Here is an 18,909-nt window from a genome sequence, read left to right as displayed (position 1 = left end):
TTCTTTTTTGATGGTAGCCCATTGTTCAGCTACAGTTTTTCCCATCAACCTTTCATTCTAGTCTAACTGGCCTAGCTCTGTTCTTTCCCCATTGAAGTCAGTTCTCCCCCAGTTAATTATTTTTACTCTGCATTGCCTAATTTCTATTTTTATCATCCTAAAGCTTACAATGCAATGATCACTGTCTCCTAAATGTTCCCTCACTGACACTTGATCTACTTGGCCCATCTCATTTCGAAGAACCAGGTCCAACAGTGCACCCTTTCTTATTAGACTGGATATACAGTGCTGTAGAAAATTTTCCTGGACACAACTTAGGAACTTTTGCCCCCTCCGCCCTTTACACTACCACTGTCCCAGTCTATATTTGGATAATTAAAGTCCTCCATTATAATCACTCTATAATGTTTGCATCGTTCTGTAATTTCCCTGCAGATTTGTTTTTCTACATCCTTCTCATGAGTTGGCAGTCTATGGACTACATTAAGCAATGTAATTGCACCCTTTCTGTTCCTTAGCTCAAACCAAATTGATTCTGTTCTCCCGTAGGGGAATTTTAAAAATTCGGTATTCACTGATCACAATGTGGTCTCCTCTACTTTGGGAAGACCAAATTCAGACTGAGTAACCACTTTGTTAAGCACCTCCACTCAAACCTGACCCCGAGCTTCGGGATGCTTGTCAATTTAATTCACCACCAAACTCTCCCGCTCACTTTTCCATCTTCAGCCTGCTGCAGTATTCCAGCGAAGCTCAACACAAACTCCAGGAACAGCATCTCATCTTTGGATCAGGTACCTTACAGCTCAACATCATGTTCAACACTGCAGCTCCGTCCCCCATTATGATTCACTATTCTTTACCATGTGCTGGTTTGTCATGTTTTTGCTTTCGGACAGAGCTGTGCATCACTCTGGCACTTAAACTTGCTCTGAACAAATTCTGCCATTTACAACAACCATTACCACTCCCGTTTCCTTTTGTTCCACGATATCTTTGTCATTTAATCTCTCCAGTCCACTACTTTATCCTGGACTTTCCTTTAGTACCTCTCTCTCCCCCACCACCAACATACACCCATCCTTTCAATGGCGTAAAACCCAACACATTTCTATCCTCCTTCAGTTCTGAAGAAACATATTTGATTCAAAACTCTGTCTCTTTCACCACAGATGCTGCCAGACCTGCTGCGACTCTCCAGCACTTTCTGTATTTATTAACCATGCTCTTCTAATAGCCTCAAACTCTAATCTCTCAGCTCACATCTTCATTGCAACCATGAAGCTTAAAATTTCAGAACAGTGTGAAGATGCTTGCACACAGTTCGTCAAAAACAGCATAAATATGTTGATTACACAATACACAACACATTTTTAACTTTCAAGATGGCATGGGTATCTGTCGATAGCAGACAAAAGCATAAAATACTGATACACGAGTAGATACACTTCATAACCACATGAGAAATGATAACACGTCAATGATTGCATTGTGATCTTCGTGCGCAAAAAGAGATTTCGTATTCACAATATCCTAAAGGAAAATAAAATCTGGTTTAAAGTGACATTGATGTAAGTCTTAGTGACTGCTAAATATAATTGAACATTTTTTGTTACAAAATCACTCTTTCAAAGCAATACAAGTAACATTTAATTGTATAGGATTTTAAATTGGTCTGAATTTTTTAATCAAGCTTAATAAACCTTGTTAGGTTTATTGTTGGCGTTATCATGGTCAATTTATTTTATCTCAGTTAGCTACGACAGTTCTATCTTTTAAACAACAATTCACTGTCCTATCGCCATTTCTAGATCTGAAGAAGACACATCTTGGACTGTAAACATTAACTCTGTTTCTCTCTCCACTGATGCTGCCAGACTTGCTGAACTTTTCCACCATTCTCTGTTTCTGTTTCAGATTTCCAGCAACATCATTTATTTTAGTAGATTTGTGTGGTAGCATATGTGCAAAAATTAGGAGAGACAAAGTAAATAACATTAGCCCTTGTATACTACTGCACAAAGTAAAAATTACAATCTTAACGGCACTACTTACACATCTGTAAAGAATTTTTGTTCCTCCCTATGTATTTTTCATAATTATTGACCTTTCCAGACTGGAGCCAAACTGATTTTGCCAGATATACACGATGGGGTGGGTGTGTTGGAGGGACAAACTTTAACCTGCAAAGGAAATGGGGTTGTGCAAAAAATTGCCTGCACTAGAAATAGGAGCAGGAACCTTAGAATTGGTCCCGCAACCATTTTTGAAGGCCTCTGGAGTGAAGCAACTCTGCAAAATTGCAACCCAATGTCATTTACACCAAATTGAACCATGATTTAGCTTCTTCAGATGAGAGCTAAAAGATATCCTTATACCATGACATGAGTTCATGAATAATTTAACATTAGAAATGCTAGCATTATTTTCTCCTGATAGGTCTCTTTTCACTATCTGAAGACTGGGCTTTTAAGTTGGAAATTTTGATTGAGCCTTGGGTAGCTGGAATTTCTAAATGTTGACTGGTGCAAGTTTCATACCTGGAACCAATTCTCTCAATGTCAGTAAAATGACGGAGATAGTCATCAACTTCAGGAAGTGTAGTGGAGGACATGCCCCGTCTACATCGATGGTGATGAAATGGAAATGGTTGACAGCTTCAAGTTTCTAGGTGTCCAGATCACCAACATCCTGTCCTGGTCCCGACACGCCGAAACTATAGTTAAAATCCACCAATGCCTCTACTTTCTCAGAAGGCTAAGGAAACTTGGCATGTCGACTACGACTCATCAATTTTTACAGATGCAACGTAGAAAGCATCATGGAATCCTACAGTGCAGAAAGAGGCCATTCGGCCCATCGAGTCTGCACCAACCACATATCCCTACATATTTACCCACTAACCCCTCTAACCTATGCATCCCGGGACACTAAGGGACAATTTAGAATGGCCAATCAACCTAGCCCGCACATCTTTGGACTGTGGGAGGAAATGTCCGGATCTATCACAGCTTGGTGTGGCTCCTGCTCTGACCAAAACTGCAAGAAACTACTAAGGGTTGTGAACGTGACCCAGTCCAACACGCAATCCAGCCTCCCATCCACTGACATTGCCTACACTTCCCACTGCCTCGGGAAAGCAGCCAGCATAATCAAGGACCCCACGCACGTGGGGCATACTCGCTTCCACCTTCTTCCATCAGGAAAAAGATATAAAAGTCTGACAACATGTACCAACTTACTCAAGAAGAGCATCTTCCCTGCTGCCATCAGGCTTTTGAATGGACCTATCATATAATCTTTTTCTTCACCCTAACTGTAAGTGCAACATTATATCCTGCACCCTCGCCTTTCCTTCTGTCCTATGTACTCTATGTACAATATGTTTTGTGTGTATCGTGCACAAGAAACAATACTTTTCACTGTATTCCAATACATGTGAAATAATAAATCAAATCAAAACAGCATCTGAATGACCATGCTGTTATGAATATGCACATCGATCAGAAACTTGTGGTGAGGAAGAAATACCCCATGACTGCACCTTTAGCTTTGCAAAATCGCTGTGGCGCATTGGAACTGTCGATCGATGAGTCGAGCGCCATATCCTGTTCTTATGAGGGCATCTCATTTTCGACGCACCACAGCGAAAAACTGCATCGACCTCCTCAGAAGACAAACACGGGACACGGTGAACAGAGTACCCTTCATCGTCCAGTACTTCCCCGGAGCGGAGAAGCTACGACATCTCCTCCGGAGCCTTCAACATGTCATTGATGAAGACAAACATCTCGCCAAGGCCATCCCCACACCCCCACTTCATGCCTTCAAACAACCGCACAACCTCAAACAGACCATTGTCCGCAGCAAACTACCCAGCCTTCAGGAGAACAGTGACCACGACACCACACAACCCTGCCACAGCAACCTCTGCAAGACGTGCCGGATCATCGACACGGATGCCATCATCTCACGCGAGAACACCATCCACCAGGTACACGGTACATACTCTTTCAACTCGGCCAACGTTGTCTACCTGTTGCGCTGCAGGAAAGGATGTCCCGAGGCATGGTACATTGGTGAAACCATGCAGGCGCTACGACAACGGATGAATGAACACCGCTCGACAATCACCAGGCAAGACTGTTCTCTTCCTGTTGGGGAGCACTTCAGCGGTCACGGGCATTCAGCCTCTGTTCTCCGGGTAAGTGTTCTCCAAGGCGGCCTTCACGACACATGACAGCGCAGAGTCGCTGAGCAGAGACTGATAGCCAGGTTCCGCACACATGAGGACGGCCTCAACCGGGATATTGGGTTCATGTCACACTATCTGTAACCCCCACAACTTGTCTGGATGTGCAAAATCTCACTAACTGTCCTGCCTGGAGACAATACACATCTCTTTAACCTGTGCTTAATGCTCCCTCCACTCACATTGTTTGTACCTTTAAGACTTGATTAGCTGTAAAGACTCACATTCCAATCATTATTCATGTAAATTGAGTTTGTGTCTTTGTGCCTTGTTTGTGATCAGAACTCCCACCCACCTGACAAAGGAACAGCCTGTTCCGAAAGCGAGTGGCTTTTGCTCCCAAATAAACCTGTTGGACTTTAACCTGGTGTTGTTAGACTTCTTACTGTTCATGTATCTATACAGATGTCTCTTGAACATTGTTATAGAATCTGCTTCCACCATGTCCTCCAGCAGCGCATTCCCACCCTCTGTGAAAAACTTGCCCCTTACATCTCTTTTAAACTTTCCCCCTCTCACTTTCAACCTATGCCCCCAAGTAATTGACCCTTCGACCCAGGAAAAAAGACTGACTATCCACTCTGTCCAAGCCTGTCATAATCTTTTAAACCTCTATCAGGTCCCCCTTCATCTCCAACGTTCCGATGAAAACAATCCAAGTTTGTTCAATCTTTCTTTATAGTCCATATCCTCCAAACTAGGCAGCATCCTGGTCAATCTCTTCTACACCCTTTCCAATGCATCAACATACTTCCAGTAGTGTGGCAACCAGAATTGTACACAATACTCCAAATGTGGCCTAACAAAAGTCTTATACAGCTGCAACATGATTTTCCAATTCCTATATTCAACACCTGACCAATGAAGGCCAACATGCCATATGTCTTCTTGACCACTTTGTCCACCTCAGTTGCAAACTTCAGGGAACTGTGGATCTGCACGCCTACATCCCTCTGTATGCTAACATTTCTAAGGGCTCTACCATTTACTGTAAACTTTCCTTCTGCAGTAGACCTTTCAAATTGCATCACCTCACATTTGTCCGGGTTAAATTCCATCTGCCATCTTTCGGTCCAGGTCTCCAGCCAATTTATATCTTGCTGTATCCTCTGACAGTCCTCCTCACTATCCGTTACTCCCCCAATTTTTGTATTACCTGCAAATTTACTAATCAGACCACCTACATTTTCCTCCAAATCATTTATATTACAAACAACAGAGACCCCAGTACTGATCCTTGTGGAAAAGGTGCTTGTCCCAGACCTCCAGTTAGAAAAGTACCCTTCCACTGCTACTCTCTGTTTTCTCCACAAGCCAATTTGGTATCCATCTTACTAGCTCACCTCAGATCCCACATGACCTCACCTTCTATGTCAGCCTGCCATAAGGCTTTACTAAAGTCCATGTATACAACATCTACTGCCCTGCCTTGTTCAATCTTTCTTGTCATTTCCTCAAGAACTCAATCAAGTTTGTGAGACATGACCTCCCCTTCACAAAACCATGCTGCCTTTCGCTAATAACCCTATTCTCTTCCAGATGTGAGTACATCCTGTCCCTAAGAATCTTCTCCAATAATTTCTCCATCACTGCTGGAAGGCTCACAGGCCTGTAATTTCCTGGATTGTCTCTTCTGTCCTTCTAAAATAGAAGAACAACGTTAGCTACTCTCCAATCCTCTGGTACCTTGCCCGTGGCTAAAAATGATTTTTTTTAACCTTCAAAGTGAATGATAAACAGTGTGACATCTCATTCCTTAAGATGGTGAATTAATATTGGAGATTTTAAATAAGTAAAATTTTGAATTAAAAAAATATTTTTCCATTCTATCTCCCTCTTTGTCTCTTAATTCAACCTTTTTCCTCTCTCTTTTTCTTTCTGTATCTCATTCACACACTCTACCTCACCCTCCTCCTCAGTCCATTGTCTGCTTATTTCTCAATCATTAGATTTAATTGGGGTTAAGGAGATAAACCTCCGACCTCACCCGCAGCTGGGATTCACTGGTGCTGCTGCAGTGAATGGAGTCTTGGCTGAGCACCATGTTCTCCATTCTTGCTGGCAGCAGGGTGAATGAGATCAGAGAATCCCACCCTATATAAATTTTAGTTCAAAAAGGCCCCCGAATGCCTTATTCTGAACACCATGAACTCACATCAACTTGCAATGTAAGAAATACAGGGCAAAAAACATTTTAAGCTGAAGGGTGCAGGAAAATACCTAAGTATTCAAGTATGCCATATAATGACGCCATCCAGCAAATTCCAGGCATTTATATTCACCTGTTCATGTGCGAATACTATCCCCAGAGTTCGAATATACAGAGCTAAAATGGACATTCGGGGCAGGAATTTGGACCCACATGCACATCCCCAAATCCCAATTTGAATTGGTGTATCATTTCAACAAACAACTCAATGCTAATTTTTTAAAATGGAAATGGGTGCAACATTCAGTTTGTGGCAGGACTGCACTTATTTGGGAAACTCCTTTCAGATCATTTTCATTGTAAGTTGAGGTTCGATGGGGAGACAACAATATAATTCTGCTACCTGCTGCAAGCTAAACTGCAGGCATCTCAATCACACAAAGAGCATTGCCAGTGGTTGTAAGGGTTGCTACGGACTCGAACTTCTATGCTTCTGCATCCTTTCAAGCATCTTAGGGAACATCTGCAACATGAGCCAATATATAGTGCACAGATTCATCAAGCACATCAATTACAATTTTATCAGGGAAACCACATTCATCATATTCATGCAGCCATCCAAAAAGCAGAGATAGGAAAGTTTACTTCTGTACTTCTTAAGGAAGGAATTGGTGGAAAGCAGAACCAAGAAAGACATGTGGATGGTAAGACTCCTGGTATCACTTCCAGGCACTAGATCTGATTTTACTTTGTGCAAATAGAACAAGCATAAGTAAAATTAGGTGAGAAATTGGATAATAGCTCAAATAAATCAACTTTCTAAAAAAAACTAATAGTCTGAAGTTTTATTTATTAGTGTCACAAGTAGGCTGACACTAACACTGCAATGAAGTCACTGCGAAAATCCCATCTCTTAAATATTGGCATGACATCTCTTAAAATCTGAAACCATAGACCCCAAAACATTCTTTGGAGGTTTTCCTGTCTACTACTTCAAAGCAACCCCAGTCACTTCTCCAAGGATTTTGCCTTACCACCTCAAAATTATGGTGGTAGCACAGGAAAATCCACAAGGAATTTCAGGGCCATAATATTTCAAAGATTGAAGTTTCACTTTGCACATAAATCTGATGAAGGACAAAGAATCGTCTTTACCGTGCTTTCATAATCCAGAGGATCATAGGTGCTTTCCTTGAAAACCTTGCAGCATTCCAAGAATTCACTGTTCATTTTAGAAATTTGTTCACTTAGCATTTTCCCCTTCATGCCACCAAACTCCAGCTTTTCCAGTTTTTGGAATTCCAGCATAGTCATAAACAAGTCCTGTAGTAAAAAGAAACAGCATCACAAACATTTCAGGCTAAACAGACTGCAAACAGTCACTTCAGAAAATGTTCATCAGTTAACAAGTTTGTGTGCACGTGCATGCACTTTCAAGTATGCACTTCTATACGTGAGCCAGAAAATATATTTGTGAAAAGGCATTAACATAAACATATGTAAAAACTGAGTATTCCCCATGAATTTTTTCCTGAAATTATTCTTTGCTAAAAAAGATTAAATATTTCCCATTTTAAACATTAAGCTTCACCATCCATGGCTAAGCTTACATCCTACTGAATAATCTCAGCACTGTAAATTAGTCACTAGATTTAACGTGTTGTCACTAACAAATTTTATTTGAATTTATTCAAACGTTTATGAATGAACTGCAAAAAGCCAAAACAGATTCCAATGGAATTTTGCAAATATCTGGAAGCTCGGTTTCTCAGTCAGCAACACTGGCCGGCCACATCAGTATAATCCATATCCAGCATGCTTGATGGGCTCAGAAGGGGAGTTGAGAGTGGAGGGGGACACACCAATGGATCAGGCAAGGAAGGCCTATCATCTTCGACCCATAATGTTTGTTGGCCCACAACCTCGACCATTGGCAAAACTCTGGAGAGGCTGCCCATGGTTAGGCAGCTGTGACATTTCCAGAATTAAATTGATGCGCCTGACTTTCTCCCTCTCTTTCATTCCACCTTCAGGGTGGAAGCTCTCACCCATAGTGAGACTGCCAGTCACTGAGTGCTGGAGGACCTCCTCTTGGCTGATTCCTAATTGCATGACAAACCTACTCCCTCTCTTTAATTGGATACAGCTTTAAAAATCTCAGTGGATGTGCCTTAAGTGCCAGGTGGAGTTGGGACCTGAAACTGACTCCCATGCCCAATTCCTGCCCCCGATCGAAAATCCAGGACTTGGCTTTTGGAAGCATCTGAAGCCTTGAAATTAAAAAAATGTAATGCAGGCACTAAGCGCACAAAGCATAAATTAATGAATTCATTTATTTAATCATATCACAAAATATGTTCCTTCAATTCTGTTTAAAGCCTAAAGAAAAGCATTCAGAATACTTTCAGAGTAATTTCTGGAAAGGATGATTCACTTACACAGGCAGCATCCATTATAAATGTGAACATGGAAATTTCTAATGACAAAACGCTGATCCAAAAAAAAGTGCTAAAAATGTAACAGGTGGCAAGATTTCTCCAGCCCCCAGGTGGTAGACCAGGAGCCTGGGTGCTGGTAAAATGCTGAGGAGTGAAATCGGGAGATCTCCCCTGCACTTTGCAGCCACCAGACCATTTTACCAGCAGCGGGAGGGGCAGCAGCTTGGCCACATGCCAACTGGAAGCAAGCAACCAGTTAAGTTAATTAAAAAACCCAAATGGGGACCTTCTTTCTGGGTTGCCAATATTTTGCTGGCAGCAGAGCAACCCCCACTGAGGGGGCCAGCCATAGGGATGATACCTTTCCAGGGAGAGGATGGAGATTGGAGGTGAGGGCTGGAGAACAGACATCACTCCCAGATGTTCCACTGTCCTCAAGGAGAAGACTGCTGGTCACATAGGCCGCCCCGTGCAGCCTCAACGTGACTGCTCAAGGAGTTTCCCCACCTCGTGCCAGAGCCTGCCTGCCAGGCCCCAGCACAAAAACAAATCTTTTACCATTCCTGTGAGGACACCAATCATTATCCTTGCAGCCTCAGGAGCAGCCACCTCGCCTAGTGGCACTGCCGAGGCCAAGTAGAAAACCAGACAGTGTCCTTAATTGGACAGCGAGTTTGACAGCAAACACACAATTAGCTGCTGCCAGGAAGGTTGCTGCAGTGGTCCAACAAACCATCTTGCATGGCCCAGATCCCTCATATGGTCCCAAAATCAGGACCCACCCCGCATCAGGAAAATCCCAGCAAGTCAAGTTGTAGAACCACAAAATGTCTATAGAGGGAAGGTTTTTAATTAGGCATAAATGTGAATCTGTAGCCATTGTTACCCATTAGTAAAGCCTGCAATATCACATAAGGTTTACTATTGTTAAAAGTAATCATTGGACATAAAGTTGGTAACATTTACCTCAAGTTGTAGCAGACGGTTAAAAAACCTGTCAAACCGTGTGAAAACCATTGATAACGGGAAGTCCCAGAGGGTGCAATCTTGCAAGTTTGTGTAATAGCTTGCTAACTTTTCTTTGTGCTTCAAGAAACAGTCTTTATAAGCTCTGAAGATTTTCACAGATATCTGCACACGCTCCAGGGACTCCTCAATCTCCTCTTTCAGAAGTTCCTCTGGTGACAAGGAATCCGTGGCCTAAAAAGGGAGCACATTCACAATAGAAATTAATTTTAAACATGAATACCCATCTAAAAAATAGCAGACCTGGTCATCTCACTATCATATTATCAGTGGTCTGCCTTATCAACTTCAACAAAACAAAATTGTATCTTTTTGGGGAGCAAAGACTTTGCTTGTAGCTAATTACATTTGGATCTGAATCAATTTTGGAAATTGTATTTTAAATATGATGTAACATTTGTGACTTAGAGTCATAGAGGTTTAAAGCATGGAAACAGGCTGACCTTTTCCATTCCGCCCAGTTTTTATCATTAAGCTAGTCCCAAGTGCCCACGTTTGGCCCATATCCCTCGATACCAATCATATCCATGTAACTGTAAATGTTTTTTAAAAGACAGAACTGTACCCACCGCTACTACTACCACCTCTGGCAACTCGTTCCAGACACTCGCCACCCTCTGCATGAAAAAACTGCCTCTCTGGACCCTTTTGTATCTCTTTCCTCTCACCTTAAACTTATGCCCTTTAGTTTTAGACTCCCCTACCTTTGGGAAAGATGTTGACTATCTACCTTATCTATGCCCCTCATTATTTTATCGACCTCTATAAGATCACCCCTAAGCCTCCTATGCTCCAGGGAAAAAAGTCCCAGTCTATCCAGCCTCTCTTTATAACTCAAACCATCAAGAGCTGGTAGCATCCTAGTAAACCTTTTCTGCATTCTTGCTAGATTAATAATATCCTTTCTATACTAGGGTGACCAGAATTGACCAAGCTTGAATTAACATTCTTTTCCTGCCTTCGCACCCCATAACCTGTCAATTAACTGTAAATTTGGATTAATTAAGAACATGCTTGGGGTCATAGAAGAGCATTTAGGTATATATAAATATAAACAGAATTTAGAAATAAGGGAATATTCAGTCTGGCAGTTTTCAAGTTCGAGTTAATTAAGTTAATGTGGTGCCACAAGATAGCCCTAGTCTTTTAAGGATCTCATTAAAACGACAAACGCGATGAAATAAAAATGAACACTTGGGTCACATTGCTAAATTGCAACTCTCCTATGTTAGACACTTACGTTTTGTGGTTCCCAAAAGTTCAAAACAGGCATTACTTTGGACTCAAATGCTGCAGCTCTACTTCAGTATATTTTTCAGATCACACCATGTGATATAGACTGGTATTGCTGCTCACTACCCTGACTTCAATGCAATTGTGAGTAAAGTGGCTTTCTGCACACTTATGTATACCAATGTATGAACATATAGTTCCTAAACAATATTGGAATAATATAATATTATTTATGTTAAATATTATAGTCACTTTTAAAGTGGTGTCAGCCAAAATGCGTATACTTTGCTTCTATTTGTATTACTTAGAACATCACGTGACCAGAATCTGGACTGTTCTCAGTCCCGTTCATATAACTGCTCTAATCATTAAGATTTTTAATATGTCTAACTGAAAGACGATTAACAATTGACTTATGTAATTAAACTGAACACCCGAAGAGTCTTTTATAGTCTGTGGTCTTTTCTCCAAAACATTATTGTTTGGGTGGTAGGATGTTGTGCCTCCACCTTGTGTATTTGGTATTCATTGCTCTGCTTGTTTCTCTGTGCCTGCGGGTACAGCTTCAACTGGAGCCTTTGATTGCAGGGCTTCAGGTGACTTCACAGGATTGTTAACTCCACAGGAACCCCCATAGGATTCAGTCTTGTTTGGCTTCAAAATCCACTCACTGGTGATAGAATTCTCTCTGAAAGGATGAATTATGTATTTCCACTTGTCTCAACTGATGCTGCCACTATGTGCATTTTCAGAATGTGTTTTCTTCACAACAGAGAGACTCATTTTTCCAGAAGGAAGATTTGTTTCTTCCACTTCTTGGTCCACTACCTCCAGGTCAAATTCATCTATCAGCTCAAAGCTGGAAGAAGTATCAGATAACTCGATATACAACAGCATTCTCGGCTAGGACTGGAATTCTGCTCGTCAGGAAGTCAGTGCTCAAAGCCCTTCTATGACCCCAAGCTTGCAATCTGTTGTAATTCAGGTCATTTGTTCTCATTATTGGAACTAGGGTATAGCTGTGCAGTAGTCTTCGCAGTTGTGTTGACATTCTGCTTATTAGATTATGGTGTGATCTCCTCTAACATTGGAACAGGGTAGCAATTCCTCTATGGTCTGATTACAATCTCTGGAATCTAGGCAAATTCATAGGGTCATCCATTTGGTTTCTCTCTCAAAATGATGGAATTTACCCAACCTATGGTTAGATCCTGTAATTTGGCAATCACTTTGGGAGGAAACCAGACTACCTAGAGGAAACCCACGCAGATACGGAGAGAATGTGCAAACTCCACACAGTCACCCGAGGCCTGGTTAACTTAGGTCCCTGGCGCTGAGGCAGCAGTGCTAACCACTGTGCCACCATGAATTGCTGTGTGCATTTCTTTTCTCTGGAAAATGTTGCATCCTAGCATTTCATAAAGTTGTAGGTTTCTAAATCTATTGCATCCTCAAACTAATTGTCATCTTCCAGGGTATGAAAGTTTTTATTTATTTTCTTTCTCATTTACCCTTTTGCCCTGCCTCTGATAACTCATTTACCATCCTCTTTCTCTTTCTGTACATTTTCTCCCGCAGAGATTTGGCTTTCCATAAGTTCTGCAATTAGATCCACATGTAGGACATTTCCTTCTATCTGTGAACTCATGTAGTCATCCACAGTTCTTGCACATCTTCTTTTCTATCCAGTGTGCATTCTTTTGTTGCTGTTCCCTTTCCTTTACTGAAAACTAGCCATTTGGGTGTTCAGTATCTTCTTATCGGTTCACTTGTGCCTTCATGTGCTCTGGCAATGTCCACATTCTGTGATGTTATGAGCTTGTCTTTTCCAATCAGAATTTGTGCATCAGGATGTGCAGAGCTCCAAATGAGTTGATCTACCAGCCGTTCATCCATTTCTTTGAATTCACATTTGCTGACTACATTCCTCAATCTCAAATAATTTTCAACAGGCTCACCTGATTCCTGCCTCAGGCTTTGAAATTCCTATCAATGGATTTGCTGGTTTGACTTTGGCTGGCAATGCATGCTGAATTTCTCAAGACTGTTGGGATTTTAACCGACTGGCCACTGATCTCCTAGTTATTAAACAGATCAAATTGTTCTCTCCGACTAACAAAAGGCTGTAACTCTTCGCTAGTGCCTTTTCGAAAGCTACAAAACTTCAATCTGTGTTTTGTTTAAACTTCACAAATGTCTCTAGGACATAATCTCCCAATTCACCCAGGGCTGTGGCTGTGCGTTCATTGTTGCAGCAGCGGGATGCACTAATTTGGATCGCTTTGGGTCTTATCCATTTAAAATATTTGGGTTTTACTCAGCAGCCAGCTGCTGTCCGTTATGTCTTGCGGTTTCCAGTTCAAAATAGTCACGCTTTCAGACTCAAATGCTGAAGCTTTTATTTCTCAGATCATACCATGTGCTGCAGACTTATTCACTATTGCTTAATACCCTATCTGTGGTACAGTAGTTAGTGATGTAGCATTCCGGAGACTAACGTATATATATGCATGAACATATAGTTCCTAAATTATAATGGAATAAAATGACAATATAAAAGGAACTATTGCTATTCAGTAACTTGCAAAATAAATGTTATATACTAAATCCCCACTAGGAGGAACAGGATTTTCATGAAGGGAGTGAGAACAGTGCGGATTCTGTTAACGTAATATTCGAAGTAATACAAATAGAAGGAAAATATGCGCATTTTGGCTGACAGCATTTTAAAAGTGGCTAAATTTTAAGGCATATGTGCATTGTGATTTTAGTCAAAATTAGATCACAATATGGAACCCTTTCAATGCAAGAGTTGTCCGTGAGTTTATTCTCATCTGAATCATGGATTTCAGGAGAGAGATATTCTCAGCAGAAATACATTTCAAGGATTTTTCAAGGATTTGACCAAGCAATCTGGTGAGTGGGAGGGAGTCAACAGAAGGTATGTTTAACATAGGAAAATATACCTCTTCAAGCCATTATGGTATTTAATTATCCAATAGTGTTTAATTTTCCCTATTCTTTAACAACGCACAGGAAATTTTTTTTTTACGTGTTTGCAACAGAATTTCAGCACTGACATCTAAGAATCAATCCTCTTGTGAGGGTTGTCATGGCAACAGAACAGCCCCAGGCTGAAAGTATTCTTCCACTCATTGATCTTTACTGATTGAAAAGTCTTCAAAGTTTGGAAAATGTTGATTCTAACATGTCAGCTATAATAAGGGAACTTACACTGACAACTGATCATTCAAAATGATCTTAAATGGTAAATGCAAATATATTACGAGAATAAACCTGGCAGAGGCATTACTGGATCACCATCTTAATATTTTTAATTAATTCCCATCTCAATTTGCCACATCCATCCACAAAAGCCTTTGCTGTGTTGGTTTGGTAACAGGACAAAGGCCAAAGGAGAACAAAGATGTGCGGGTTAGATGGATTGTCCATGCTAAATTGCCCCTTAGTGTCAGGGTAAATGCGTGGAGTTATGGGGATAGGGCCTGGGTGGAATTGTGGTCGGTGCAGACTCAATGGGCCAAATGGCCTCCTTCTGCACTGTAGGATCCCATGATTCTAACTAGTCTTAGATAAGGCACGTTGTGCTGGACTTAAAACAGATCTAACTATTCCTGAGCTACGGAAAGTAAATGAGCCAAGCGCTCAATTTTGAGGATATTTGATTCCGAAATATAGAATATAGAACATAGAACAAAGAACACAGAACAGTACAGCACAGTACAGGCCCTTCGGCCCACGATGTTGTGCCGAACCTTTTCCGAAACCAAGATCAAGCTATCCCACTCTTTATCATTCTAGTGTGTTCCATGTGCCTATCCAATAACCGCTTGAAAGTTCCTAAAGTGTCCGACTCCACTATCACTGCAGGCAGTCCATTCCACACCGCAACCACTCTCTGAGTAAAGAACCTACCTCGTACATCCCTCCTAAATCTCCCACCATGAACCTTATAGTTATGCCCCCTAGTAACAGCTGAGGAAATAGTCTCTGAACGTCCACTCTATCCACCTCATCATCTTATAAACCTCTATTAAGTCGCCTCTCAACCTCCTCCGCTCTAAAGAGAAAAGCCAGAGCTCTCTCAACCTTTCCTCATAAAACCTACCCTCCAAACCAGGCAGCATCCTGGTAAATCTGCTTTGCACTCTTTCGAGTGCTTCCACATCCTTCTTATAGTGAGGTGACCAGAACTGCACACAATATTTCAAATGTGGTCTCACCAGGGTCCTGTAAAGTTGCAGCATAACCCCACGGCTCTTAAACTCAAACCCCCTGTTAACAAACGCTAGCACACTATAGACCTTCTTCACGGCTCTATCCACATGAGTGGCAACCTTCAGAGATCGGTGGATATGAACCCCAAGATCCCTCTGTTCCTCCACATTCCTCAGAACCCTACCTTTGACCCTGTAATCCGCATTCAAATTTGTCCCACCAAAATGAATCAGCTCGCACTTATCAGGGTTAAACTCCATCTGCCATTTTTCGGCCCAGCTCTGCATCCTATCAATTACTCTTTGCAGCCTACAATAGCCCTCCGCCTCATCCACTACTCCACCAATCTTGGTGTCATCAGCAAATTTACTGATCCACCCTTCAGCCCCCTCCTCCAAGTCATTTATAAAAATCACAAATAGCAGAGGACCAGCACTGATCCTTGTGGTACACCGCTGGTAACTGGTCTCCAGTCTGAAAATTTTCCATCCACCACCACCCTCTGTCTTCTATGAGATAGAGTAAGAAGTTTAGCAACACCAGGTTAAAGTCCAACAGGTTTATTTGGTAGCAAAAGCCACAGAAGCTTTCGGAGCTCCAAGCCCCTTCTTCAGGTGAGTGGGAATTCTGTTCACAAACAGGGCATATAAAGACAGAGACTCAATTTACATGAATAATGGTTGGAATGCGAATACTTACAGCTAATCAAGTCTTTAAGAAACAAAACAATGTGAGTGGAGAGAGCATCAAGACAGGCTAAAAAGATGTGTATTGTCTCCAGACAAGACAGCCAGTGAAACTCGGCAGGCCAGGCAACTGTGGGGGTTACAGATAGTGTGACATGAACCCAATATCCCGGTTGAGGCCGTCCTCGTGTGTGCGGAACTTGGCTATCAGTTTCTGCTCAGCGACTGATAGCCAAGTTCCGCACACACGAGGACGGCCTTAACCGGGATATTGGGTTCATGTCACACTATCTGTAACCCCCACAGTTGCCTGGACCTGCCGAGTTTCACTGGCTGTCTTGTCTGGAGACAATACACATCTTTTTAGCCTGTCTTGATGCTCTCTCCACTCACATTGTTTTGTTTCTTAAATACTTGATTAGCTGTAAGTATTCGCATTCCAACCATTATTCATGTAAATTGAGTCTCTGTCTTTATATGCCCTGTTTGTGAACAGAATTCCCAATCACCTGAAGAAGGGGCTTGGAGCTCCGAAAGCTTGTGTGGCTTTTGCTACCAAATAAACCTGTTGGACTTTAACCTGGTGTTGTTAAACTTCTTACTGTGTTTACCCCAGTCCAACGCCGGCATCTCCACATCATTCTATGAGATAGCCAGTTACTTATCCAATCGGCCAAATTTCCCTCTATCCCACACCTCCAGACTTTCTTCATGAGCCGACCATGGGGGACCTTATCAAACGCCTTACTAAAATCCATGTATATGACATCAACTGCTCTACCTTCATCTACACACTTAGTTACCTCCTCAAAAAATTCAATCAAATTTGTGAGGCAAGACTTACCCTTCACAAATCCGTGTTGACTATCCCGGATTAAGCTGCATCTTTCTAAATGGTCATAAATACTATCCCTCAGGACCTTTTCCATTAACTTACCGGCCACCGAAGTAAGACTAGCCGGCTTATAATTACCAGGGTCATTCCTATTTCCTTTCTTGAACAGAGGAACAACATTCGCCACTCTCCAGTTCTCTGGCACTATCCCCGTGGACAGTGAGGACCCAAAGATCAAAGCCAAAGGCTCTGCAATCTCATCCCTTGCCTCCCAAAGAATCCTAGGATATATCTCATCTGGCCCAGGGGACTTATCGACCTTCAGGTTTTTCAAAATTGCTAATACATCTTCCCTCAGAACATCTGCCTCCTCCAGCCTATCAGCCTGTATCACACTCTCATCCTCAAAAACATGGCCCCTCTCCTTGGTGAATACTGAAGAAAAGTATTCATTCATCGCCTCTCCTATCTCTTTTGACTCTATGTACAAGTTCGCACTACTGTCCTTGACCGGCCCTAACCTCACCCTGGTCATTCTTTTATTCCTCACATAGGAGTAAAAAGCCTTGGGGTTTTCCTTGATCCAACCTGCCAAGGACTTCTCATACTCCTTCCTAGCTCTCCTAAGCCCTTTTTTCAGCTCATTCCTTGCTAACTTGTAACCCTCAATGGACCCAACTGAACCTTGTTTTCTCGTCCTTACATACGCTTCCTTCTTCCTCTTGACAAGACATTCAACCTCTTTTGTGAACCACGGTTCCCTCACTCAGCCATTTCCTCCCTGCCTGACAGGGACATACCTATCAAGGACACGCAGTATTTGTTCCTTGAACAAGCTCCACTTTTCATTTGTGCCTTTCCCTGACAGTTTCTGTTCCCATCTTATGCTCCCTAATTCTTGCCTAAGCGCATCATAATTAACCCTCCCCCAATTATAAACATTGCCCTGCCGTACGGCCCTATCCCTCTCCATTGCAATAACAAAAGACACCGAATTGTGGTCGCTATCTCCAAAGTGCTCCCCCACAACCAAATCTAACACTTGGCCCGGTTCATTTCCCAGTACCAAATCCAATGTGGCCCCATCTCTTGTCGGCCTATCCACATATTGTGTCAGGAAACCCTCCTGCACACACTGTACAAAAACTGCTTCTATACTTCTACATGGTTATCAGGTTAGGGTAAAGTAGAACATTCAACCAGCACTCACATCTAATATCACATCCCAGGAAGAGTTAGTAACAATGGGAGAGGAAAAAGAAATGGGAACAAAAGTTGGCAGCTTTTTAAAATATGTAGGGAGATATGTGTCATTAAACTCAATATTACTGTGATATAGATTAGTTCAGACAGTAGAAATATTTTGATTTGAACAATGACTATTATTTTTAAACACATTTCGACTGCTAACAACTGAAAAAAATAAAAACAGAAAATGCTGGAAAAAGCCAACAGGTCTGGCAGTATCTGTGGACAGAGAAACAGAGTTAATGTTTCAAGTCCGTATGAATGTTCTTCAGATCTCTTTCTCCACAGATGCTGCCAGACAAATAAAGAACAAAGAAAATTACAGCACAGGAACAGGAACTTCGGCCCTCCAAACCTGCACCGACCATGCTACCTGACTTAACTAAAACCCCCTGCCTTTCCGGGGACCATATCCCTCATTCCTATCCTATTCATGTATTTGTCAAGAAGCCCCTTAAAAGTCACTATAGTATCTGCTTCCACTACCTCCCCTGGCAGCGAGTTCCAGGTACTCACCACCCTCTGTATAAAAAACTTTCCTCGTACATCTCCTTTAAACCTTGCCCCTCACACTTTAAACCTACGTCCCCTAGTAAATGGCTCTTCCACCCTCGGAAGTAGCTTCTGACTATCCACTCTGTCCATGCCTCTCATAATCTTGTAGACTTCTATCAGGTTGCCCCTCAACTTCCGTCGTTCCAGTGAGAACAAACCAAGTTTCTCCAACCTCTCCTCATAGCAATGCCCTCCATACCAGGCAACATCCTGGTAAATCTTTTCTGTACCCTCTCCAAAGCCTCCAC

The 18,909-nt window shown here is 42.0% G+C and overlaps 1 protein-coding gene across 1 annotated transcript in view; it reads right to left on the bottom strand.

Annotated features, from left to right (window-relative positions):
- The window catches only part of LOC144503618 (dynein axonemal heavy chain 11-like), a 383,758-nt gene that overhangs the window by 339,452 nt on the left and 25,397 nt on the right, over window positions 1–18,909 (bottom strand). The window contains exons 7-8 of the mRNA XM_078228239.1: window positions 9,806–10,039; window positions 7,557–7,724 (exon numbers count right to left, since the gene is read on the bottom strand). Coding sequence (XP_078084365.1) covers window positions 7,557–7,724; window positions 9,806–10,039 — 402 coding nt within the window. The remainder of the gene's footprint in view (window positions 1–7,556; window positions 7,725–9,805; window positions 10,040–18,909) is intronic.

This window comes from Mustelus asterias, chromosome 2 (assembly GCF_964213995.1).
Source record: "Mustelus asterias chromosome 2, sMusAst1.hap1.1, whole genome shotgun sequence".
NCBI classification, from domain to species: Eukaryota; Metazoa; Chordata; class Chondrichthyes; order Carcharhiniformes; family Triakidae; genus Mustelus; species Mustelus asterias.
Note: the sequence above shows the minus strand (reverse complement) of the source record. Positions and strands in the feature narration are given on the sequence as shown.